The sequence below is a fragment of the Chroicocephalus ridibundus genome, chromosome 8 (assembly GCF_963924245.1).
Source record: "Chroicocephalus ridibundus chromosome 8, bChrRid1.1, whole genome shotgun sequence".
Taxonomy (NCBI): domain Eukaryota; kingdom Metazoa; phylum Chordata; class Aves; order Charadriiformes; family Laridae; genus Chroicocephalus; species Chroicocephalus ridibundus.
The window spans coordinates 45224493-45251951 of NC_086291.1; the positions used below are offsets into that span (position 1 = coordinate 45224493).

The 27459-nt window shown below is 42.0% G+C and overlaps 1 protein-coding gene across 1 annotated transcript; it reads right to left on the reverse strand.

Annotated features, from left to right (window-relative positions):
• Positions 1-408: 408 nt before the first annotated feature.
• On the reverse strand, positions 409-25764 carry EMP2 (epithelial membrane protein 2). Its single transcript, XM_063344610.1, has 5 exons — positions 25340-25764; positions 9779-9890; positions 7505-7598; positions 5978-6124; positions 409-5393 (listed from the first exon to the last, which is right to left on the reverse strand). The coding sequence occupies exons 2-5, from the start codon at positions 9854-9856 to the stop codon at positions 5209-5211; spliced, it is 504 nt and encodes a 167-aa protein (XP_063200680.1). The 5' UTR covers positions 9857-9890; positions 25340-25764; the 3' UTR covers positions 409-5208.
• Between the last annotated feature and the right edge of the window lie 1695 nt (positions 25765-27459).

Sequence of the window (27459 nt, forward strand, 5' to 3'; positions counted from 1 at the left end):
AACAGTTTAAATTCTTCTGTACAGTTACTTTAAGCATAAGTGAGCTTTTTCTGCTGAAAATATTTTACTAAAAAGTAAATAAAAATATCTAATATAAAAAGAAAAAGAGAACATGGCGCCTTTTTTATTCATTGCTGATAATATATTAAGAAGGTCGAGTGTGTGAAGCAGTGCACAGGTGTTATATTCCTACCTTTTCCTTTGTAGCAGTGTGTGCGTATTTGGTTTAAATGAAGTTTTCTGAACTTTAGCATTTATGACAGCAACACAACTACCTTTTTTAGAAATACAGTTTCGCTTTTTTGTGTTTCTTTGAAGAGAAATAGAACATGAGCTTTCTTCTCCAAATAGCAGCAGCAACATAGATCAAAATCTGCACCACATGATACAGTTCGGATATCATCAGAATTGCTTCATATCTGTTGAAATTTATTATAGTAATTGAATTTCATGAAGGCACCTGGAATTTTACTCATCCGTGCAATATACACCCGTTTTAAAACTAAGCAATTAAGTACATGCACAGGTTTGTGGCTTTTTGGCTAAATTCGTTACAGGGAGAAAAAAAAGAAAACCAACACAAAAAAAACCCCCCACATCTAGAAATTCAGTTAGTGCAGTAATGATCCAAAGTAAACAAATATCCCTGAAGATGTAATGGTAACCTCTTCAGCACTCCTTTGGATAGCACACAAGTTGTTGTTCTAAGTTGTTATTACTAATGGGTAAGGAGTATTTTCTACTTCAGGGAAAATCTTACTGGAACCAAATATCAGCAACGTGCCAAATATTAATACATGAACATCAGTTAATCTGTGACGCTTCTGTTAGTTTGGAAACTATAGAGACAGTAACAATTCAGAAGTTTATATAATCCCATGAAGCTAAGTTAGTATGAATAGCAGCAGTGTAACTGGCTTATTTGTTATGTTTGTTGTTTAAGTAACAGCTGTTTTTGTCTTGGTGCCTAGACTTTCAAGCAATTTCCACATCTTCCTCTACTGCCAAGGATCCCTCTCTGTCCAGAGCTTGCTGAAGAATTCAAAGACCTTCCTAAAAGTGGCTTATGTGCAAAATCTGAGGGGGATTGCACTGTCACGGACCTTTACAGAAACTGATCCAAAGTGTGCTTCCTTCCACAGTTATCACTTCTATCTGTTCTGTGAAAACCTTAGTAACAATTCTGCATCACATTGGAAAAAAACAGGCAAAATAAGGGCTTTGCCACTTTCAATGACTTGCTGTTTATCACAGCTTAGCATCCCAAAGAAGTACTACTTTGTCATTCAATGAAAAGATATACATGCACATTACCGACCATTTTGTGATGTACAATCCATAACTCCTTAAAAAACTCTTTAGGAGACCCATACTACCTTAACAAGTGGTCTAGTGTTGTTCCGCTATGAAGTACTATATTGTTATTTGCAGTGAGTTCCGAGTCAAAGCATTATTTGTACAGCAGACGGTATTCATTTCCTTATGTTTCCAACTTGATACAGTCTGTTACGAACTTTATTCCGTTAATTCTGTAAGCTTCTAGGCTTCTACAGCTTTGAAAATGAAGTTTTGTTTTTAGAACTAATGTACTTCCACATTTCACTTTCTTTCATCTTATTACTTCAGAGGGTATTATTGCACATATGAAAGAAATGGAAAATATAATAACATTTCAGCTTCGTTATTTTCTTTATTTCAGCGGCATTGATGAACCGTGAATTTTAGGGATCTTAGCTCTCTTTAGTGTTTGGAAAGGTAGTGGCTCATCTTACTCCTCTTTTTAGAAACTATAGGAAGGATTCTTTTGTTTTGTCTGTTTAGCTAAATGGCACAAGCTTCCACAATGCTGAAGATAAGATAATACTGCTGTAGTCCCTACGTTATTTTGGAGCCATTAAAAAACACGTAAAATGAATGGTTGATGTAGCTGGGGTAATTAGATAGTTCATGCCTAAGCAGCACAGTTCCTATCGCCTACAATGCATTTTTTTAAAAAGGTATCTTGTAGCAAAGTAGTGCAGAACTTCATTTTTTCTTGTCCTGGATGGAATAAATTAAAAAAATACCTATTTTTTTAAAAAGAAAAAAGACATTCACATAAATATTCTAGATTTCTTTTCCAAGATTGTTTCCTGTACTTCTTTTCAGTTTGTTGCTTGCTGGGTAAAAAATGGCAAGGTAGGTTCACAGCTGTTAGTGAATAATTTAATAGTTTGGACTTTTTCCTTTTGTTCACTATGATTAGAAGGCAGAAGTTCTACGGGGCTTGCGAAATTGTTTCTGGGGAGTTGGTTTTTTTTTCAGATCAATCTGTACAAATCCATCTGCGTTATCATCTCACTGCAAACCTGAAGCTTGGACCGCAGCAGATATAGAAGTCACTGGCCTGTTTGTAACATTATTTACTCACATGGTAAAGGCACTCCACCTAATCTTAAATACACAGCTGTTGCTGCAAACGATAAAGAAAAACCCTTATAAGCAAACTACTTATCAGAGCATCTGTGGATTTTGCATTACTCAGTAGTTACTCTTTTGTCACCATACACTTAAATGTTCAATACACTAATATTTGCTCTGCTTACCCTGGGAGGTCTTCAACAACAAAGGACAAAAATTACCAGCTTGTGGTTCTACTACAGGCAGGAAGAATTTAATTTTACCTGTTCACACAAATACTCAACTATTTCTCATCCAACATTGTGTAAATATATCCCAAGCTTAAAGACAACGTCAGATTGCAAAATGTATCGAGCTTGCTATTACAGTACAAGAATTTGTTTTATTTTCATGTACAGTTTCAGAATATATAGAGCATAGGAAAAGATATATTAAAGGCATATCAGGTAGAAAGAATATCCAAAATATATTTTTCCTGTTAAAACTAGTTCAAAATGTTTCAGCATTTGTTTTCTTGGTATGCAGCACATTCCCGTCTGTTCTGCTTTATGTGGTATCATGCGTACGCTGCTGTTTGTACACCATGGTGTGCATGCTTTTCACTTTTAATTAAAGGGACAGAGCTTTTACTGTGGAATTAAGCTGTGTGTTCATGTATATATACATCTTTATTTTAAATAATTTGCTCTATAAATGACCCGAGCCTCATCAAGACAAGAAACTGAAGAAGCGTCTCTTCAAGTCAGTGGCATAACAGCTTAACTTAATATTTTACAGGACTGTCTTCTAGATGTAAGATAGTTTTAGTCCGTATTTGCTTAAGAATTTCCCTTGCTATTTCATGTTTGAATAAAACTAGCAAAATGCCTAGCTAATAGTCTAGCTACTTTCAACCTTAAACCTGCATCTGCTTATTTAAGACAAATTCTGCTTGTTAGCAAAATTCAGGTTTTAAATCTGAAATGTATTCAGCAAACTGCAGAAACATTTTAAAAAGTAGGGTAATAATTCTTGAAATTCAGAGCATTCCCACTAAGAGAAAGAAAATGACAAAATACTAGCATCATCCTAGACTGCTAAGAATGCATTTTGCTCAGATTGATCTGGGTTTTTTACCATTATTATTAATTTTAATGCATTGTCCTGCTTACTTCTCTAATTTCTTAACAGTCTTGTTGGGCTTTCTTTGCTCCCGAAAGACAAGTAGTACATGCCAAAGCATTTTACGATGTTCCAGGAATGGAGATGGAACTCCATGACCTATTACTCATGTTGGAGACAGTTCCTATACAGTTATGCACCTGAACTTTTACTTTGTGACAAATCAAGGACGAATTATCTGAAGGAATGGGTCAGACCATCAGCTGATGTATAATGCAGTAAGTATCGACTTTAGTAGAGCTACACTACTTTGTAATAATGAATTTGTTCTACATTAAGTGTAAAACCTCATTCAAAACCTAATTACTTTTTTATTGCCTGTGTATTGGGCCAGCTGTAGTGAATATACTGAAATAAATAAGTCACTAGTGCTTTTACAAAGTCAAATCTGTATTTAAGCATCAAAGCTGTAACTAACCAGAAAAAGGCACTTCATTCATTCTCCACACTGATCTCCCCAATCCAAAATCACCACCAGCCAAAGCCAGTATTACGCTGATGAGCAGTTAAGCCTGGTAAGCACTACAGATTTATCTCACAAAATTATTGAAATTATTGAAAAATAAAAATCACCAAGTCATTTTATCTTGAAAAACTACCCTGGAATTCATAAGCATAGTAACTGCAGTCTGATTTATTTAGTAGGAGTGTTTAGTTCAAGTAAAATCCACATAGGAATTTAGAATTAATTTTTTAAAGGCCGATTTCCTAATGGGCAGACTCAGGGAATGCTTTTGCAGATGATATACTAGCCATGAAATTGCTATATAATAAAAGCCCAGTGTAATAAACCTGTTGGATTTGGCTGTAAAAACCTAAATTTGTCATTGCTTGATCACTAATTTTCTTAGAAATTTGCAGATGTAGGCAAGGTAATGCTTTTTGTTTCCCTTTTCTTCCTTCCAGAAAGGCTACACACAATGCAAAACTAAAGGGATACAGGACTTGAGTGGGGGATTTCTGACTGCCCAGACTGTTCCAGTCCCATGTTGTGCGGTGAATTTGCTGGTAAATTCTCCCGCCAAAGGCTCTGTATGCTGAACTTAAATGTGAAAGAGAATCAAGAGAATCATTTGCTGCAGTACAAAAGGAGTTGTTTACTTTTGCAAAGCAAGTGGTTTTAATAAAAGCCCGATGACACTTACTGCACATTATAAATAGCCGAACACTAGTCCTCTGCCAGAACAGACGCACCGAGTACAGCTTTGGGCTTTTATAATTGTTTGCTTTTCACTGTGATCTGGGCCTCATTTTTTATTCCCCCTACATTTAACCCATCCCAAAGGGATACATCTGGACCAGGAATATAGTCAGCATATTGCCTACAAATTAATTTGCACAGGCTTTGTTTGCAATCTACTAGAGGCCAGGAAGAAACTGTTAGCATCTAGTAAAGGGAAAACCATTTATGATGCTGAAAAATGTAAAAGAAACAACTTGGCTCTGTCCTGCTCAGCCCCCTGACCTGTAGGTGCCAGGCATTCCATTAAACCTGCCGGGTTTTTTTATTCCGTTTCGTATCAAGAACACAGTACATTTTTAGAGAAACAATACCTTTACTACAAAACCATGTAAATGATTATATACAAAATGGTTACTGGAATTTGGTTTTGTACTGTAGTGACAGAAATAACTAGCTGCTGACATTTATTTACGCTTCCTTAATACTAGGTACATAACACCACTGATCAGAGTAAAGGCAAACGCGATCCAGGCTAAGACGAAGGAATAGCCATATTGGCCTTCAGAAACTTCAATGCTATATTCAATGCTCTTGTGTAGTTCTTCGTGCCTATCTGTATAAATGGAAGCTGCAATCATAACACACAGACCTGAAGGACGAAGAAAACAGTAAAGTTTAGCATCTTAAAATATTGTCAATATGCATAACAACTATTCACTGTCTCCCTTCTGTCAGCTTCTTCCAGCAATGTCCTTTTTTTGCAGACAATCATTTTCCATCCTCAAACTAAAGTCGGAGCATTTCAGGACACGTTTTCAGTTTCTTTGGCATGGATTAAATTTCAAGTGCTGTTGTGTATTTATGGCATTTGCAATGAGCACAAAATGATTCTAAACATCTGGATAGTTTTAAAGACTAACAAAAATTAAGGAAGTACCTGCTTGTAACAATCACAGAGTTATTTAATTTGAACAAGCAGTTCAGAATCTCAGATTTATTCCCTTCAAAATTCAAATGACTTTATTCTGAGCAGTGCTATCATCCATGTTTTAACTGCCTAAATAGTACAGAATGGAGCAGTTCACTGTTTAAACAAATATGAAGGATAAGCTGTGACCTCAAGAGCCCTACAAATTTCTCATGCAGCTCATTCTTTTTGAAACCTTTTTCCCCTTCCCTTTCCTACTTTCATGTAAACATTACTAAGGTCAAAAATGTTGAAAAATCACTCACATGACAGCAGCTGGATAATAGAGGTTAGCACAAATCTTTCTCCTTGCTTTAGACGGAAGAGTTGGAGAATGAAAACCAGAAATGACACACAACAGAAAATAGTAGATAGGATCATGGTGGCCTGAACAGCCTGAATTGATTGATACTCTGCAAAAACAAAAGCAGCCTTGATTAAAAATACAGTTTCTCTCTTTGCCGGCTTCTGCGGTGAGCAGAGGGGCAGAGCTATGTCCTGTAGGCAGGAGCTCAGCAGATACAGCAAGCCAGTGGTGCATGCATCACCCAGGGTGGCTCTTCTCCGCTTCCTTCGTATTAATAGAGCCAGTGGTATAAGGACTTTTAAAAGCTTTTCATAAAACTAAGTGAAAATACAGAGGGGACTGTTTCTCCCACACCACATCCTTTGCTACCATCTACATTCTAAAAGCACCGGGAAACTGCCAGGTGTCCCAAATGGCTTACAAACCTGACCCGAGTCTCTCACCAGACCTGGAGACAGCTCTGTCTGATAAGATGTAACCAGACAGGATATCCAGACTTGGCACAGAGGATTCCTTCGATTCAGGTTTGGCATCCTGTCAGTTACTTCCCCCTAACTAGGAGCTAACGTAGCCCATAACTTTGTAACTACATGTAGCTGCTTTGTGTCACTTCGCTGCAATGCCATGGCCAAGCTAAGCTACCCGGAGAAGCTCCTTGCAGCCCCTCTCCTCTGGCATAGCTACGCTGCAGTTAGTAGGGCCGTGAACAGCAGACGTACCTGAGCTACTCATCATCTAGCTAGTTTGGGTACCTAATTTCAATGAATGCATAGTAATACAGACATCAAATGCCAATTTGTTAAATTCGTGTTAGCTTAGATACGCCTGCGCGTAACGGATCACCGCACTGCGGCGCAGATACGCTCTAAACCAACCTGATGCTTGGAAAGCAAAGTTACTTCATGGGCACATGGCTCTTCAAATCATCCACCTCTTTAAAATACACAAAGATTGAAAATGTAGAAATAAAGTAAATGTAACAATTGAGATTTTTTTTATTTTTTGTAAAGCAGGATGTTAGGCTGTGCTGTATATTAAGTCGTCTTTGTTAAAACTTCAGCTTGTGTTCCGACTTTCTTCCACTTTTCCACCATTCCTGTGCACAGCCAGTATTTTTAGGTTCTTCTTTGAAAGTTAAAGTTCAATTCTGAGGTAGATGCTATCACTTCAGTCCCACTTTCAGTAACTTCACTGTTTTTACCTGATCTAATTTTTTAAGAAATCTTTAGTACTCATTGTTAGTTGTTTGTGTTTACTCAACACAAACACTTGGGCTTTCAAGTGCACCTGACAAGCAGTTCCCTCTGTTTTCCTCTTACAGAAACTGTTGGAACAGTTTGCCTTTCCAAAATAGAAAACCAGTGTTGAAGCTTTTAGAAGACCTCAGTAGTTTAAATAAATACATTATTGCCCCTGCAAATTTCATAGTGATTTCACCAGATCTCCTGCTGAAGCAACTGAGACATAGGCACGGAGAGACACCCACCTCTGAATCGATCAGTAATCGCCATACAGACGCTGGTATTCCTTTCACACATTCTCCAGACATCTGTAGAAAAATTATCTCCTACCCACCAGGCCTGTAAAATAAAAGTAAAGGGCTCTTACAGGGAAAAAAACCCAAACCCACAAAACTCCTTACTTGTCTGAGCGTCTCCCGATCAGATACATCAGCTGGAATAAATTTCTTTTCATTTTTGATACTTAACTCTTCAAACTACATTTGAGATCTAATGGCATTTTGGAATGAAGGGTACATCATTATTCATTATGTCATTTTCAGTTTAGACCTGTGTAAAGCAGAAAAGGGAACAGATGACAATCTTAAAAATCCCAGAGCACAAGGGATTTTCCACTGTTTGTTCACAAATTTTGGACAGCCAGTGATTGCTCACTCCTTAAGATGCCTAGACAAAATATGTTTTGTTCTCCAGACCCTGTTTAGGATGCACAACTCTTTAAAGGCACAGCATTTTTTAATTTGCAGGAAATAGCAGGGGATACATCTATGAAACAGAAGCCATTTATACGTTTTCTGGTTCACTGACACTGAGTTGAATTAATCTCAATGTAGTTGTGCTGTCAATGTGCAAATGCAGTATGTACACTATGCCACCTGACTGGAAATGGCTCGTCACAAACCGAGATCCTCCTGTGGTATTTCTATTTTGATGTTTTAACATTTATTGCAAACTGGTACTACGGTGACTGAACAGATTTTTACGGTAGCCTGGGAAATGCTGCAAGCACTCCACACAAGTGGCATTTCCTCAGGAAACCCATTCCTGTTCCGATAGCTACCCAGGCCTTTGTTTTGACTAGAGTTGGAAAAATATGACTGTTTAAATATGACTCCTGGTAGCATCTGCTGCTTAAACAGACATTCCAGAAGCCTCACAGCTTACTGTGCAGCTTTGCAAACAATACAACAATAAAAACTATAATGTATTATGACAGCAGGCATGTGTGTAATAGTAACACTGTTTTAAGAAAAAGCATTACTTTCTCTGGATGCCATTCATTTGGATTTATCGTCCAAGTTCAATATATTATTTTTCAGCTCTGAGCATTATATAATCCTTTCAGAGTTATTTTCATGACTATAAAACACCTCTGAAAATGATTAATAGAAGGTGGTTACACAGTTTAAGTTTGTAATTGTTTACGAGTAGCTAGTGACACAAAGCAGAGTGCATGGGCGTTTATTTCCCTAATTTGATTTGTATGTAGCAGATCTGAACAAAGAATAAGTTGCTTTGCCTACTGTCCTCACTTTCTAAATATTCAGAGGAACAGGGTAAGACGACCTGCTTTGGTGCTCCATTAATGACCTACTTCAATGGAATAAATCAACCAGCTGACTGAAAGATAGAACATCTGAGTTTGTATAATTTTGCAATAAAAACTTGTGGGTAACACATCATTTCCCTTGGGAGTGTGGTCTTAGAAAACACTATGGAATTTAAACCAGCTTCACTGAGTACAGTAAGGTATTTTCAGCAGGCAATTTTTTTTAATCCTAAAAGTCTGTACATACACCAAACCTCTTAGGGAAAGAAAAACTACAGTGCACAGTTAATAGTATGAGTCAGAATAGCGGGCTGTTTTGGAAAGAGGAAAATTCAGTTAAGAGCTAGATGTAAATATTGGAAGGTAAATTCTTTCTGGTCACAAAAAATAAAAAGGAAATTTCAAAAGAATGCAACATACATTATTCTAAAACTTTGTGCTGAAACTGCTTCAACTGAATGGAAACATACATTCACGGTGTATCTTTAATGATTTAATTGTGAATCTTGGACGACCACTTCCGAGGCAAAGCATACCTGACTGAAATTATCCCCATGCATTAATGATGACCTGTTTGACTTCATGCACTTGACACAAAAGGATGATAGATTCTGTCCCCCCCTTTCCCCCCTACCTAGCTGGACCAAGTCCCATAGCTCCACCCTGCAAGCACGGTAGTATTTGTAAATATGCTCCCTGGCCAAGTACCTCACAGGGGAGAAGATGATCTGCGTTAACAGGGGCTTATAACATGTATGGCATGTTCTTGTATAGTCTTACCCACGTGTACCAGCAACATGTGTATTCAAGGCATTTTTGTTACAAAAAGGTATAAGGAGACCAGCGTGCCTAACAAAGTCAGGTGCCTTCAATAAGCAAGTTGAAGACAACTGGAGAAGAGTAACTTCATTTTTACAAAGCAAAGAAACACCTGTGTGTTGGAGAGAAAAAGAGAGCAAATGAGACTTACATTGTCAATAGTTGAGATGAAAAGCAGTGCTGCTGAGGTTATGTGAAACACAATAATGAAAGCCAGAAGAATCAACATTCTTGATCTGTAGAGGCTTTAGTCTGAGATAAATCTGTTAAAAATAAGAATATACAGTCTTTAAAAGCTGTCAGTGGATCAATCTGCCATTACGCTATTTTGCTGTGACTGTGAGTAGTCAAGGTCAGCGCCAGCGTATTTCAGAGCGAGGTGCTGTTAGAGTCAGGAACGTCGCATGCTGTTCCGAGTCCACAGCACACATTCTTTCTCCAGAGATAAAAGATTTCACTTAATCAGAGTTTACATCAGCGTAACAGCTTTCTGTTTGTTACATGTGATACGTAACTAGCACCACTGGCGTTAAAATGAATCACAGCTTGAACTGAAGCCAAGAGGTGCATTTTGCAACCTGCCAGTGGGATGGCTGCACTGGGTAAACACACAGAGAAGCTTCTTTCTGTGTGCTTCTCCAGCAAGGCTATAAATCTCCTTCGTGTTGACTTTTAGAGAAGCGCTTTCGAAATTACAGCCTCATTTGCATGCAATGCTAGATTTTCCACTGGCTATTGTAAGGTCTTGTTTCAACCATGCTTTCAAAGTTGGAAGAAACACAGATTTCAAAAGGATGCTTGTAGAACAAAATAAAGTGCATCAAGAACTACCTCCTAGATTTAGTAACAAACAGCTATGTTGCACCTTAGGTCTCATACAGGTTGTCCTTTTTTCGTATGGTTGCAAGATTTATCCATTGATGAATGACTTAGGGCTACCATTTTCTCCAATATATTGCTCTGACTGGTAGGGCTCAATAAACCCATTAGTCATGTAATAATCCAGTTGTGTTTATGTTCAGTCACTTAATGCTCTCTCTAGTCTACCTCTTATCTTCATACCTTATCTAACCCATTTATCACTATTTCACATCTCAAATGAAAAAAAAAAATCTTATGTACAAAGGAACCACAAACTTCATTTGAACTGGAATCCCCAGGAAATCTGTGGGCGCAATAACAAATAGGTTAGGGAAAACTACTGTTACTAATACAGAGAAATGTACAATTGCTTGGTATGTCTATTATCTTTTTCTTCTTGTTGTGTTAAAATGCTTGCCAATTAATATGCTATATTCTCTAGGGAATCTGCATTCTTGCAGGTATTTTCTCTGCATTTAAAGTGCAGGATTCTGTAGCATTATCTGCATGTTATCTCTCATCAGTACGTTAACGCATGTTTCTCCACTTCCTTTGCTTTGGACACATCTCTTATGTCAAATGATCTCATTCCCATAATACAGCAAACATCCAGAAGAAAAGGCAGTTATGATTTTTTTTAAGACTTCCATGATTTTTTTCATGTGTAACACACTCTCCCCTACTGCCATTTACTAGAATCACGAACCACACGCAGAATTTAACCAAATAAGAGGACTACTTTGACAGCATTTTTAAGGCAGCTCCACTGGCATTCTCATCAGGCCAAAATACAACTGCTCTGCAAAACTTGAACAAAAAGATAACAGCATATAAACACGCTGAATAGAGACTAGAAGTTCCAGTTTAATCCTTTACATCTGCATTGCAGTGGAGTGTTTCACTGCAGTACAGCATTATAACAAGCACAAAACAAAATAGTATTAAAGTGCTTTTGAGAAAATGAGAATTGATAGGATAACCTTATGTCTGTATCTAATTGGAATGACTGTATGGGAAAGCTAAGTCAAATCCTAAAATAAGGAAAGCAGCTACTCAAGTGTTTATTCCTTCCCATTTTCTCACTGTTAAACTTTGCCTTCTCAGCCACAACAAAGAAGAGAAGTGGTAATTTCCTCCAAAGAGACGATTCTGCTGTATGACTCAAGATCTTCTGAACCTAGTTCTGCTTCTAGAATGTCATTCATGGCTCTCTATCAAGCCTTTCTTGAATGAAAGGAAGGAAGAAGGAAAAGCGGATATTTTGTGGTTTTGTACAATGCCACATCAAAATATTTTCATTGTGAAATGTACCAGTCTTCACACAGCACTCTCTTGTCCTGTGGTTGGGTTTTTTTCTGAGTTTCGTTTGTTGCACAGATGGTATCGACACAGACAATAACTCAACACAGTCATCTGCCATATAAGGAGAGAGAATCAAATTGTACTCAGTATTATTTTAAGAATAACAATAGAATTTCATCTTATTACATGAAGAATCATAAAGTAAGAGAGACAGAAAAATGTAACCTAATTAAAACCAATCTTGCAAAATCAAGACTTGCCAGCACAGAAAAATCCACTTAATCTTCAGTCAAGTGAATGTTTTTGTTTGCCTGCTTTCAGCCATAAACAGAAGTGTTTCAAACAGGATGGATAAACATGTACGGGCGATGAGAAGAAGACATTTTATGTTTTGCCCAAATAAAGCCAAGATTGAACGAAAAAGCTTTTTGTTTTGTCTTTACAAAAAAGTAAAGGACAGGATGAATAGTGTGATGTTTCTGTTCTGAAGAACCTTCGTAACAGCCATTTTTAGATACTTCCTCCTGACTTGCTGGTAATGGCTCCTTTCATGAACTGCTACAACTTCTGAGCACGCAGTGCTACAACAGCTGTACACAGATCTGGAAATGATATACACTGTGGGAGAGGAAGGAACAGACCAATTTCAAGTAATTAATAGCAGGAAAAGACAACAACAACTTGTTAGCCAATCTGTGATGCCTAAGTGGGGTTCCCAGAAGTGCGCAGAAAGACGTGTGGATTTCAATTACTCCTAGCAACTTTCTCTTCCCATGGAGACCAAGCGGAATCTCTCTGGTTCAGCACGGCCTGCACACGGAGTCAGGAGGGGAGGAGGGTCTTCAAGCTAAACTCTATGTAATCTGTGCGCAGGAAGCAAAGAGCAGCTCCCTTCTTCTGAGATGCAGCCAGCAACAACGCACAAGCTCCTACAGAATCTGCATCCCTCTCAAGGCAGAAATTCTGGACTTCATCTCTCAGGGGAACTACTAGCAACCAGTCCTCCTCCACTCCAGACACTGCTGCAATTTAAAAGTTTATTTTGGAAACCCAAGATCCTTCTACTCCCTCAGCAAGAAGATCTTCCATCCCCGGTTGTCTGAGGACAACCTACTTGGGTACCTCTCCTAGCAGCAGGCAGTTCCTTTCCACTCTCTGTGAGCAAGGGAAGGACATAGTTATGTTCACATGGAGAATTTCTGAGAACACTGTTTGCATTAACTTTAATAATTTTTGCTTTAATCATTTATTACTAACCAAACACTTTGGTGACATCCTATTCTGCATACTAGCTGTAGTCCTCTGTTTCTTAGTCACCATTGACTGTTTCTCAAGGGCTCTCTTAGGTCCACAATTGTTCCCAGTTCTTTTAGCAGCCGCTGCAGCCCCTGCCAAAGCTTGCCAAACCAACAGCAGGCCACCTGGCAGTGCCTTTTGCCTCCCTCTTTCCAAATGGAAGGTACCTGCAAGAAGAAACAAGCTAGCACTACTCTTTAACCTGGCTGAACTAATTCTGATCAACAGAAAAACCAGCAATTTGTGTTAGATCAAAATCCTATCATCTCTTACATTTAATTTATGCAGCCACAAGAAAATATTGCTTTAAAAGGGCTATTAAAAAGAACAGAAACATTTTCAAATCACATAAATTTGGGAATCCAGTACTTTGTACTATTGCACTGAACAACTATATTAAGATGATGCATGGAAATGATCAGATTATTTTGTTTTAGCCTCTTGATTATAGATAAGAATATTTGTATTGATCAAAAAAAGCTTCCTGGGCAGAGTAATATTTTACTTTCTATCGTGTCGAGTGGTACACACTATGCTCTCCAGTCAAGGTGTTTAAGATTTTTAAGTACGCTGCCTTTAGGCATGGATGAAGACTGGGATGATGCAACAGATATTGTTCATCGTTTCCCAAAGTGGCTTGAATTCTTTCAATAGATTGTACATACACACACACTAAAATCTTTTTGGACACGCTATAGCTGTTTTTTAATAGAGATGGTGGATCTACTCTTCTCAGAAGTACATGATGAAAAAACTAGAGGCAACAGTCACAAGTTGCAACAAGGAATATTCCAATTGTGAAAAGTGTATTAATTATATTCAGTGAGCATGATTAAGTACAGGAACAGGGCCCCAGAGGCTGCAGGATCACCATTCTTGGACACCTTCATAACTTGACTGAAGCAAGGCCCAGAGCATCCTGAACTAACTCCCTGCTTGGAGCAGGAGTCTGGGCGAGAGACCTCCCGAGGCCTCTTCCAGCTCTGCTCTGCTCTCAATCTGTAGCTATTTCAAGAACCTCCCTCTACTAATCTCCAGCAAAGCTCTCACAAAAGAAAACATAAAATTTTACTTAGCTCATCACATGTGACATTAAAAACAGATTTAGGGTTCTAGTAAGAATGACATTGGATGTCAACGTGAATTCTTCAGTTGCAAGCCTCAGCATTTAACGCCACTTTACAAAGTACGTTGTAAGGCAGAAATGTACAGGTACAGCAGAGTTAGAAGTGCAGACTGCCACTGAATCCAGAAAGAGTAAGTTATGAGAATCCTACTGAACACATCCAGATTTGCTGTAGTAATAAGGTTTCCCACAAATGCTGTTAAGTCGTAGGAAGGTTACACAAAACACATTGAAAACAGAAAGCTAGCTATATTGACAACAAAGATTTTTTCAATTAGTGCAGAAGAACTGTTTCCGGGTAATACTCCAGTGCTACCTTAGTTTTGGAGTATAAATGCAGCAGTTACACATATCTTTAATATTTTCAGTAATGCAGACTACTGGAAGCAGTATTTCGCACTTTCAAGAGCCTGATGTGCTTTACAAGAGGTGGCTAAGAAGGGCCTCTGCTATAATCTTCTAGACGTGCAGAGGCAAGTACCTTTTTACAAGATAAAACAGTACGACAATCTCAGAACTGCACAGCAAAAAAGGTATCCAGTCCGGGGTTCCCAACACTTTTGCACTGCAGCAAGCAAACACGTTACAAACGTGGATTGCCTCCCTCAGTCAAACTCCACACTCCCCCGCAAAAAAAGCCTCAGTTTCTTTAAGACGAAGTTTCTCTTTAACGTCCAGCAGTAGGATGAAACATGCCTATTTGAATTTTTTCTGCTGTTCAGCACAGCAAGCAAGCAAAAAGCAAACCTCTGTCTTTGACGGTTCTTAGCAGGTTTATGACTCCTTTCCAGTCCAGATGTCATCTCCGCAACCCATGCTTTCAGCTCTTCCCATGCGGCTAAATTCTGCTGCCAGGCCATTTCTCATGTTTGTGCATACTTGATTTTTGCAACCACAGAAACATGTACGTAGTACAGTATGTTTATCCTGAGCTCATCTGCATTCAGAAGGCTGAAGCTTATCCTACAACATTGTCTGCTGCCCTCACTTCCTAAGATCAAGTCCGTTTCTTGTATCGTCTTCATCTGAGTCCACGTATGAAGAAAATCTCAACATGGACAAACCTGGTTTATATTCCTACAAACATGGTGAAAACACAGCAGAACAGCTCCTGCTCTGTACAGAGCAAGGCTGGAGGTGTGCAGACTGCTCGTCACCCACCTTCTGTGTGCTGAAAAGACACACCCAAAAGAAGGGGTAGAGGATCCTGCTAAACAAGTTACCATACCCGCAGCTTTCTGCACCGAGATTTTTCATTGCAACTAGAACAGCAGGTCTTTGGGCCATCAATAAGCATTCGATTCAGCTGAACTTTCTTGAGGTCACCAGTGTAAAACTGAATCAAAGCAAGCCTTCTTAATGACCAATTCTTCTGCCCCTCAGTGCTATAATTAAGTCTGCATATGTGACGTTAGAAGAAAAAGCTTGTATACTGGTGGCATAGAAGTCTGTCATCTTGTGATGCATCATAAGATGCTTGGATTTACATGATAATCACTTCGTTTTGCTCAGCGTTCTTGTGCCACATCTCATGGTGTCTCATGACAGAGAACTCAGGAGTTGGCTCATGTTTTGCCTGTGACATTGTCTCTAAACTTGCATAAAATTCCCTGGTTTATAAGGAACAGAGTGATACTGTTGACTTTTTTCTTTTTTCTTTTTTTTTTTACCGAATATGCAAGGGCTCTGTTTTTCTTGTGTGATTCTCAGAACTGGAACCAAAAGTCAAGGAAGTTCAGGCAGCAGAGTTTCTCCCAAACTAGCAAAAGCTTTGAGGACTTCAACAATCCTCTAATGCCTAAGTATCAAACAACATAAAAGACAAGAAAATCAGGAAATTTAATACCCAGGGAATAATTAAACCAGTTGAAACAACTTACTCCAATTTCATTATTCCTTCTGCCTGAGTTAATTTAACAGCTGGGAATGCAAACGTTACAAGTTATTTTACTGAGTGATATTCCATAAAACAAGCCAGATGATCTCAAAACTCTTATACTTTCTTTCTACACTTTGCCCTTTCAATGTTCTCCAAGCCAACTATTGCTCTGACCCTACTGACGGTCTGTGGTATCTCTACACCAATCCATCAATTGAGTAATTTCCACTGGATCCTGTCTGTCGTTTTTCATGGCTGCAGGGTTAACGTGGCCACACGCCCGAGCCTCAGGGCTGGCCTGCACAGCTGCCCAGCACAGCTCACCGTCCTTCCTCACCGTTCTTCCTCACTGTCCTCAGTGCTTCTGCGCACCCCCGTGCGTTGCTGTGCACATTCCCCAGCTGTGACACATCTGGACCCTTTCCATGTCAGCTACAGAAGAATCCTTCTCTCATGCAAGGAGAAGTCCAGAAAGGATAAGCACATCCTTCTATCTTTCTTTCTTTCTTATTTTTTTCCTGTGTCGTCAATGCATATTGGAAAAGAAAAGAAAATACAACTAAAGCAATCTAGTTCTATTTTAGATGATGACTTAGGGGGGCTTGCTTTAAGGAACCAGCCTTTAAACATTTTGTAGGACAGGAGTCCAAATCTTGAAGCTAACATTGCATGTAGATTTATAAACTGCATGCAAAGGCTTTGCTGTCAATAATCCCTGAAAAACATATTGATAGTCCTCTGGTGCATAAAGTCAGCTGCTCCTGTTAGAGCTCACAGCTGTACAAACTACATAAAAAATGAGTATTTTCTTTTATTTAAGTCTTATTTACAAGTGTAATTCAGTAATTAAAAGTATAGGTCTACCAACAGATGTGGAAGTCTCCATATTTGAGCCGACACATTCTCTGTTTTCAAGGATCAAATATATTGTAGAACTGGACCTTTGCTGACCTGTTTTGTCATGTCCAGGTGTAGATTCAAATTCTGCACTGTGTTCATGCTCGGGTATTAGAGAGCTAACAGTCAATACAGAAACAGTAGGTCCTCTTCCAACCAGCGATCTCTTCAGCCAGCTAGCAAACCTCCAAGAAGTGCTGGCTGGTTCTGCCTAGACCTCTACAACATTGAATGGGAACCCAGGAGGGAAGCGCAAAATAAAAGTAACAGCCCACACACCAGACAGGCTCCCGCCCCATTCTTTCCTGGTGTGAAGCTAAGCATGAAGAACAACGTACACTCTTCAAGAAGTAATTTCAGGCCACTGCTTGATGCTGGACTTGGCTAAATGTCCTGTCAGCCCCTAGATGGCACAGACACCACCAGCTCTTTTCTCCTTACAAGCAATCGGTTAATTGCGAACACACTCAAGCCCGAAGCTCTTTGTGCTACCTGTTTTATGTGGAAGGAAGAGAGCTTCTCACAATTCCAGCTACTTTTTAAAGCCCTTCATCATAAAATCAGAAGGAAATGAAACAATGCTCCCTGCATACAATCACTCGTTGTAGGCAAAAAAAAAATCAATGCAGCAAAAATTAATTCACGGTATTTTCTAGGGCTCTATTTCAATTACAACATTGATGCTTTTTTAACTCACGGGCGGAAAATGAAAGTAAGATCATTTTTCCAGATCTAGATTTGTTGGTGCCCTCGCAGCAGACTGTGTTAAGACGCAGCAAACTCCAGCACAATTGAAGCAGTCAGCTTGATGTATTTTGATAGTAAAATACAGGGGCTTGGAGACAAACTGGCAAGATACGATATGACCTAGATTTTTATCCAGTTTCTTTCAGAAAATCTTGCCTTGCAACCAAAGCCCTGAGGTCTGCTTTTTGTGTGCACCGAGATTAATATAAACATGCATCTGTAGCTTAATAAAGCCTTTTGTTATTATGGTGGTTGGGTGTTTGTCCATCCTATTGGTGCTGTGTGGGACTGCCCGAAGAATAGTGAACTTAGAGTGAATAAGCTCATGTTCTTGGCCTACCTATCACCTATGTGTCAGGGGATACCGAAGCACCCTTTCAGCTCTTTCTGAATCTATTTCATAAACGCTAAATCTTGGCTCCTCCTCAGAAGCCCTACCTAGTTACCAGAAGTGGAACAGACGGTGCTTACAGTTAGGCATGGCAGATCTTCCCTGGACTTCCTCCATTCCTTCTCACCCCCTCCTCCTCTTTAGCCTTACTTATGCTATTAATCCAGAACTCCAAAGTCTGGGAAATTATAACCCTGCTATGCCATACATTTCCAGACAAAACCAAGAAAAAAACTGCAGCAAAAATGCAAAGTGCTAGCTTCGAGTACTGAGACCCAAAGAAGCTGACATTCCTAATTTCTCAGGAATGCTTTTAATAAAGTTCTGACCGAGGGATGCCAGCATTGCTGCCACTTCTGTAACTCTATGGGTCATTTATTTGCAAACAAGTTCGGACTGGGTTTAGACTTGCCCTACCACTCCTTTCACTATGGCCCTACTGTGTGCACTGCAGAGGGAAGTCACTCTGCCACGAAGTCTTTGTGGGCAGACTGAGCAAGAGAAAACAGGCAGGATCTATGGGAAAACACAATCACAATGCCCTGTCGCGGGGTGGGGAAGTGGCACTTACAGGGAAAATGAGCCTTGTGACGTCTTACCTGAAAATCCTAAAAAAGAGCCTCAAGCTTAAAAGATTCAATACAGACGTATTCAAATACTCCAGCCACACCTGGGAGAGAAGTGTAACACCCACCGTGTGCCTAGAAGACAACTCAGCAGGTACAAAGACCCTTGACTACAGGCACATTTGAACAGTAGTCTTTAAGCCTTCACCTTTTCAAAACTGTTCTTTGGAGGTTTTTGTCTGTTCAGCAGTCACCACGACACTCCTCTAGCAGCACAAACCAGCATCTTCCTCAGAAGTAAATCTTTTAAATATTCTTCTTTTTCCCTAAAGCACTTTTTCTTGTAACTGCACTTTTATACTAGATAATCATAATCTCATATTTAACCTGTTCTATGTCTGCTTCTAAATCCCAACACAACCCACAGGCACATAAGGTGGGCTGCCTCCTTACTAAATAACACCTGAAATGGTTACAATTCATCGCTAATTTCCATCATAGTCATTCCTTGGGCCCTCCGCTGTCTGCTCGTCCACCTTCACCTTATGCTGAGAGCCACATGCCTTTGGAAAAATGCTAACAAAAACTGGTATTTAATGAAAGATACCCCACGGAAGTAATCTCTTCAAGAGATTAGTTCTCAAAGGGCATATATTGTTTGAGAAAACCCAGCAGTAATTTGAAAGAAGGAACAGCTTGTATGCTGTAGTTTCTGGTTTCCTACAAAACATGAATGTATTCTCTCAGCTTTCAGAGTGGCATCTGCAAAACATGTTACAAAATGTTTGTAACTTGAAGTAGGTATGGGTAGAGCTTTATTGTATGCTTAGAAATTGAAAAAAGCACACATCATTTCAGTCATTCAATCCATCCTTTCCATTCAGGCAGTTTGCTTTAAGTCCTGTACCGATACCACTTCAGGATAAACAAAGTTGCGGTATACATTAAAACCTTCTTAACAATCAAGCCGGTCTAAATGCACTAAAAGCTTGTTTTCCTAAGCTAAACAAGACAAGAACTTCTCGTTCTAACTTGTTCATTTCCAAAGATGAAGACAGACTGGGGATACACTGGCTTGCAGGTCAGGGCAGCACATGGAAGGAAAAAGAACTGTTTAACCAAAAGATGAAAATAAATGGCTATAAATCACATGTGAGCGCCTTTAGGATGGAAATTCTAACTCTTAGAGCTGACAGGTTCTGGAACAACCTTACAATCACCACAGCAGGGAAGAAAAAGACCTGCCTCCACAAAAAGGGATTATGCGGTCCAGTGATGGTGCTGGCAGGGGAGTAGACCTGGTGACCCGAGAGGTCCCTCCAGTTCTGCACTCCTGTGGAGGTTAGCCCAACAGTTTCTTTGAGGTCTCCATACAGTTTGCAACATGCTCTTGCATGATACCCATGCCCTTGGCGCACTGCTGAATTCTCTCCTGTCCTTCAAAGACTTCAGGTAATGCTGGGAGCAAAGCCGCCTGTTGATCTGTACAGTGGAGTAACACAAGCAGTGATCAAGGGACTGACAACACACAGTCAGCTTTAAGGGAGGATTCAGCTCTCAGGTGGGTGGTAAAGCTACGAAGAGCAAGCAAGGCCTGTCCCCCTCTTCTGAGGGTGACCTAAGGGCCACCGTTGCCTCCCAACGCCCAAGAGCAGTGGTCAGGAACCACAGAGCTCTTGTCACGCTGCTGGCGCAGCCCTGCCACTGGCCTGGGGATCAGGCAGCCATTTCATGGAGCGGGGACAATGGCACGGGGGTGTACCGATAAGCTATTCAAGCTATGAGAAGCCTCCTGGGAACCTGCCTCTGAAGGAAATAACTGAGCTGAGGTGTGGCCTGGCCTCACCCCTGCTCAATCACTGTGTGGCCACATTTTGATGACAAGGTTGTCCCCATTCAATACCTCGTCAGGGCAGGGAGGGACAGACCAAGAATAATACCAAACCTTTTCATCAGATTAAACGTGTCCTCAGTTTGATCCAATGAAAAGCAATAAGAAAGCACACCTGCAGTATTAACTCTAGGCATTAATATAGCTCTGAGAGCAAATCTCAGACCCTGAGCTCTACTGACTACAGACTGCTGCTTATCCAGAGATTATTCCAGATACAACAGAACAGCTCGAGTGATTTATGTTGTTCCACATAATTAACCAACAAACAAAGGCAGAAAAGGTTTGTCTTTCCAGATTGAAAGCAATGTGTTTAATTCAGTAGAAATGAAAGCTGATATTGTTTTAACTTTGGCAGATGCTCTATGGAAATTGCTACCAATTAAATGTGTTACATTCACTGTGTAAAATTTTCAAACTGCTTGTTTTAATTTGGCTTTGACTAGCTCTGGATTGAGAAAATTTGGTTTTAGTTATTTCAGAGTTTACACATCATCTACCAAGAGTGTGAAAATACATCTCTATTGACAGTGCAACAGTTGGCTATCACATAAAAAGAGCAAACTCTTCCACAACTACTACTATTTTGTTTCACAGCAATACTGTGGCATATGATTGGATTTACTATTCAGCCTGCCTTCAGAATGTCATTTTTACATTCTAATTTGTAATTGGCACAATTAAAGTAAACCTTAGAGCTTGCCACATGAAGTCCACCAGTTCAGGTGGATGGATCTCCCGCACTAGTTGCACTGCAGAGATGAGCCACCTTAGTCGCACTGCTCTTCTGCACTCCAGCTGCTCCGTGGAAGCAGAGCTCAGCCACCTCCTGCCACCACCTGCCTCAGCTCCGCTCTATCCGACGACTCCACCTCCATCGGGCTGCCTGCCCCTACAGTGCACGGGTCACTGCAGAGCCCCAGTGCCAGGGAAAGACCCCATCAAGCATGCTGGTACGTGATAAATGGGCAGGCTCAGCCAGCTCTCTTCAGCTCTTAGACTCTCCTTGCAGTCTCTAGACTTCAGTTTGTTTCTGCGTTTGAATTAAGCGGCTGGTTTGTTGCTTCCCTGGATTGAGAACTGACGAGCCTGCAGGTTGACAGCAGAGATCAGCACATGCATCTCAACAGGGACAGCTGGGGACTTTGGAAGGTTACTTTCTGCCTGGAAGAAAGCCATCACTTGATGTATTTCAGGACACTTAACACCTGCATTAAACACCTGAGGGAACGTTCATACTGCCCACCTTGGCTGTTTGTGGCCTGCCCAATTCTGAACACAGCGCAGTGTTTAAGAATCAGTGAAGTAAAACATAAATATATATCCTATAGCCATCTCTAAGGGGTGTTTGAGTCAGTCCACTTTCTGCCCCACCTACAGACTCCTGTGAACATCTCTACACAGCCAGAGGGTTGTATTTTAAGGTCACACCCAAATTATGAGGCTTCACCTGGCATGAACATACCACCATTAAACCTGCCCATGAAACTTCATAGGCAAAATAAAAAGGTGTAATTACATTTTACCCATTCAGTGAAGAAATAATTCCTTTGATGAATGATTTCAGGCCATCAGGCTTTCTCTTGAATCCCACCCAGCAAGATCTATTTTCTAAAAATTAAGATGCTTATCTTCCTGATGAAGTCATGAGCATCACCTGACATACTGAGATATATTTTACAAAATTATCTTCTCTCTAAAATACTAAAGCTTTGAACAAAAATAGTGAACACTGAACCGCCTCCCCACCGCCCCTCCGCAGAGATCACTGGTTTGCTTTGAGCATCCAAAAAACAAACAAACATTGAGCAGCTCCATGAATGGAATTCCTGAGTGCTGTGCTTATGCTTCCCCTGCTGTCCCTCTGAGACCAATCTGATTTCAATAAAAGCTGTGCGTTCCTTTCTACTTTCCAATTTGGCTGCACTGAACTATCGCATGTTTTTTATATATGAAGTGTTTGGTACACTTCAGAGTAAATCTCTTTCTTATTAGTTCCTGTATAACACAGTGCCTTATTCTGCTGGGTCTTCTTCCAACAGGAACAGGGCAGTAGGACCTGGAAAGTACATCTTCTGCCAGCTAGCAATATAAAAGATCTTGTCCCCAGAGACCTACTTATCTCTTTAATTAAAGATGTTCTTGTACTGATTTATGTGGTGGTGGTGTGTCTTACATGATGCTCAAGACAAAAATAGAACATGAAGCATAAGTGGAAAACCAAAAGATACACAATCCGCAGAGGTGTAGAAAGAAGAGTCTCCTTGTGCTGCTATCTCATTTTTAAATGGACAGGGAAATAGCACTGTGAAAGGAGACAGAGTACGTCTAATGTACTTAGGAAATGTGGAGGAAGGTCTTGCTCCTCTAAATATCCATATGGGACTCATCAGTACAACATTCTAATCATTGTAGGAACGTCAAGCCCAAGATGGGAAACAACCTTGAGACAAACAAGACAACTAAAGAAAAGGCATGAAAATGGAAGTTAGAGAAAGATAAAAGGCAACTATGAAGTGAGAGATGCTAATAAACCAAGGGATGAACTTTTCACTAACTGAAAGAGGGTATAAGAGAAAGGCAGAGATGTTGATTTCTTTTAAGCAATGTTGGACAGAAACAATAACTACAGCATCTAAGAATTGAGAAAGAACTCTTCTAGAAGAGGATGATGTTGCAGCAGCCTTCAGTCTTAACCTGCTCAGTCTGTCGAACAGCTTCCTTTATTAGCAAGGTTTTAAATCTGTGTAAGTAAATACAATACACTGTTTGTCCTTACTGGCAGATCCACAGCATAATCAACACTGTTTGGGTGCTTATGATAGAAGTCTTTCCAGAGACCACAAATAAAGAATACACCACCAGTAGTGTCTTGTCTACTGATAGTATGCTGTTTTTATTTTTAATTATATCAACAGACTGTTTTCCTTCCCAAATGAGCATGCTAACATGAAACTGATCGCCTCCTAAGAGTTTTCACAATATTACTGCATTTTGCCTTGAGTTAACGTTGATGGCTACGAGCAGAATAATTCCTGGTTTCCTGGCTTGGCAGGCAGCTGACCTGGTAACGTCCATGTCAACCACGCAGCTGACATGATAAAATCTGTACACATGGTTATTCAGCATGGAGGATGAATCTTCCCCCAGGTATGCCAACAGTCTATTCTCCAACTTTATCCTACAAGTTCACAAGGGATACAGAGGATAGCAAGAGTACCTTCTTTGAAGCAAAGGTCAAGTCCTTACATCTTACACTGAATAAACTCACATCAGCTTCTGGTGAACATGTTTTCCATATACCTTTGTTTCCACTCACACTTTCATTTCACCAGCTGTGGTAAGTACCTGTACCCCAGCTGCATTCCTTAGCGTGACATTTAATTTGTCACACACCCTCTTACTAAAAAGTAGCTAGATTCTCCAGTAAACTGCAATTCACACTTCTCCCCTCACTGAAACTCCTGCCCAGTGCTCCCCCACCATTCGTGTGGGTTCCTGCCTGTCCGTGTCTGCAGCCACCTCAGTCCTGGCAGTCCGGCCTCACAGTTCTCTTCCTGAACCACCCTGGCCTGCCCGGACAGCAAAGCCTTCAAAACCAACAGCAGAGAGCAGGTCTGGATGGAAGACTCATTACAGACTATTTTATTTGACAGAAAAAACTTCCGCTCAGGCAGGCAAGGCGGCTTATTTTACATAGTTAACATACCAGCACTGTACGTACAGAGTCTGAAAGTGAAGAGAAAGTGCTACATTTTCTTTTTTGATGGGTATTAGCCAACCATAGCTGTTTACTTCCAAAGTTCCTGAAGAGAACTGTAAGAAAACCGGGCGTGTATTTTACAGCTATTCTGTGGGTTTCTTCACAGGCCTGTATCAAGCCAGAAGAGACTTCTAAAATGCTCCACTGCAACAATTACTGACCATTTACATATTATTCCCAGGTGCTGGGGGGGGGAAAAAAAGACCTCCCTGCACCACGTGAGCAAAGTATTTCTGCCAAGAAAATAATGGAGAGGCCGAACAGCAGGTTTCTTGGTGGCAGCGCTGGGTGAGCAGGAGCAAACCCTGGGTATGTCTGCTGAGGAAAGGAGTGGTGCAACATTCCTCCCGGAGATGTCCAAACAAGGAGCTGACCTCTAGAATCCAATACTCGATATTGCAAGCAACCCGCGTTACTGAAAGCTGCCTGTCCGGGACCTGGCACAACCTCCCGGCATAAGTTGGACATTACAGGCAGAAAAAAACCCACCAGTGAGAAAGACAGAACGGCTTATTAAAACTGTACTTTGATTCAAGTGGAAAAACGTTTAACGCTGGCAAAAACTTCACAAACCGAAGTCTGCACTGAATTATATCTAAGCGTATTTTCCTTCCACTAGGGGGTGGTCGGCTGCCAAAACCAGTCACACGTTATTGTAGTATACGCACAACCCGCTTAGACTACGTTAAAAAAAAAACAAAACAAAACAAAACAAAACAACAAACCCAACAAAACTCTCCTGTGGAGACAGCGAACTTTCTGCCGGTTTGGCCCAGCCGCGTCCCCCGCCGTCAGCCCCCTTCTCTCCCCCGCCGCGGCTGGCCCGGGGGCGGCGGCAGCTCCCCCCGCCCGGGAGACGGCTCGGCACAGCGGCCGACGAAAACCCTTCACTTTTAATCCTCCCCCCTTTTTTGTTTTTCGGTTTCTCCCCCCCACCCCGCTGGCAAAGCCGCCCCCCCCGTCCCTGTCCCCCGCCCGGCCGGGGCTACTCACGGGCGCGGGGCCGGCGGGTGCGACCGTCTGGCGGCGGCGGCGGCGGCTGCCTCCCGCCCGCCCTCCTGCAGGAACAGTGTCAGGTCGGGCTGGGTGCGCAGAGAAAATAATTCTCAAAAGTGCCCCTCGGCCGCCGGCGAAGGAGGCAGAGGTGTGCGAGTGTGTGTGTGTGTGTGTGACTGTGCGCGGGCAAGGAGGGAGGGACGGCCCGACGACGGCAGAAACTTTTCCCCGCCCGTTTCCACCCGGCGGCGGGCGGGCATCCAGCCGCGCCGCCGCCCGGCCCTCCCCGCCGGCCCCTGCGGCCGGGGCCGGTCCCCGGCAGCGCTGCCCCGTCGGGTCGCGGCGCCTGGGCAGGGCTGGCCGAGCCCCGGCCGCGGGGGATGCCACCGGGAGGGCGCTTGTCCCGCTGCCCGGGCGGCCCCCGCCCTGCGCCTTGGCGACGGTGGCTGAGGCGGGAGCGGGCCGGGCGCCGGCCCTGTCAGAGGAGCGAACGTTCCGTGTCCGGCGGCGGAGCCTGTGAGGCGGCGGGGGCTCGAGAGCCGCCTGCCATCCTCCCGTCAGCGAGGGCAGGAGGGACGGTGCCAGCCCGGCGGCAGGGCGGGGGGAGCCCCCACAGGAGCCGTCTGTGGGGAAGAGAGACCCGGTGTCCTCCCCGGGCCGGCGGCCGAGCCCCGCGGGGACCCTGCGCCGTGCGGGCGGGGGGCGGCGGAGGGAAGGCGCCATTTCGCGCCGGCGGTGGCGTTCCCCCGCGCTCCTGCCGCCGGAGATGGGGCAACCCCGCCCGCCGCCGGCGGCAACGCGATTCTCCAGCCCGTCCGCGCCGGGGCCGGCGGGGCCGCGGCCGGTTCCTCCTCCCGCGGTGGGTCGGGGAGAGCGGCGGCGGCGCTGAGGGACGAGCCCGGGCCCGCTGGAGCGGCGGCGAGGGCCATGTTAAGGCAGAGCCTCCTCGGCGGGGAGCACAGCGCCGGCGAGACTCGGTGGCTTTCGTCGAGGAGGAAAACTTGTGTGTGGAGATCTGAGGAAATCTGTGTTTATAAAGCCGGCTCCGCGCAGCTGAGGTGAGCCCCAGGGTAACTGCTCGCACCTCAGAGCCCTCGCTCCTGAAGGGATTCGCCAACCGCCATCGCTGCTATCAGGGATAAGCCGTGTCCATTTTCTGCTTCGTTTTCACAAAATACATGATAAAACAGTTGAAATAATGACCATCACCAAGCAGGTGATGGTACTTATTCCTACTCATAAGCAGAATTAAGGCTGTAGTTCAATTTATTTGCGGCCTTGCAGGCTTTAATGTTGGTACAGCCCCTGCTCACTTGGAGGGCCAGAAGGTCTCACCTGCTGGTCACAATGAGCTTTTACCACGGCGTAAAGTTGGCAAGGAAATCCGGCTACTCCAGTGTGGCTGTCGAGCTGCCCAGTTTATGTTTGTTTTCTTTGGTGTCTTATCTTCCATTACAGTTCTGCACAAGTTGCTGTTAACATTTGCTTTGGTTGTTACCTAAAAATCAACTAGACCGTGACTCTTTGGATTGAGACCGTACACGCAAGTTTATGGGCAGTGTCTCCCAGTCCCAGAGATTACCTGTTCCATAAGAACTGCAGTGAATTCCAGTAGCACCATCCCTATTCCTAAAGTCGTCACACAATTAGCAACTATTGTGTTGAGCAAAACACTGTGTTGGTTTCTACTCCAAAACTAGTAGTGTGGCTTCACTTCATTGCATCTTCACCCCTACTGCAGTGCAGCGATGGTGCCGGGTAAAGCTGTTAGGAATCTCATGCATTGCCAAAATGCAAAATTATAGAAACACTGAAAGAGTTGTTTCAGCAGTCTAAGCACCACCAACTCTGCCAAACACTACAAGCAATTCAACTGGAGTAAATGGCATTTGGTGTCATGGTTATCCCTCCTACAGTGTAATTTTCACTGTTTGATATTAGCTTTAGCTCTGTTAGAACTACCAAACATCAAAAAAAATGTGTTCATAAAGCACCTTGGAATCATGCACAAGAATATCCAGTGCCATAAACAGTCCCCACCATTCACTAAAACTTTAGGTTTCTGTACGCTGATATATATTCCAGGTTTCTGGGGAGGAGGACTGGCAAAGACCTCT

Coding starts and splice junctions, on each gene's coding strand:
- EMP2 (XM_063344610.1), bottom strand. CDS start 9,856: ATGTTGATTCTTCTGGCTTTCATTATTGTGTTTCACATAACCTCAGCA. Junction 7,599..9,778: donor TCATCTCAACTATTGACAAT/GTAAGTCTCATT, acceptor TTTATTTTACAG/GCCTGGTGGGTAGGAGATAA. Junction 5,394..5,977: donor TATTATCCAGCTGCTGTCAT/GTGAGTGATTTT, acceptor TTCGTCCTTCAG/GTCTGTGTGTTATGATTGCA.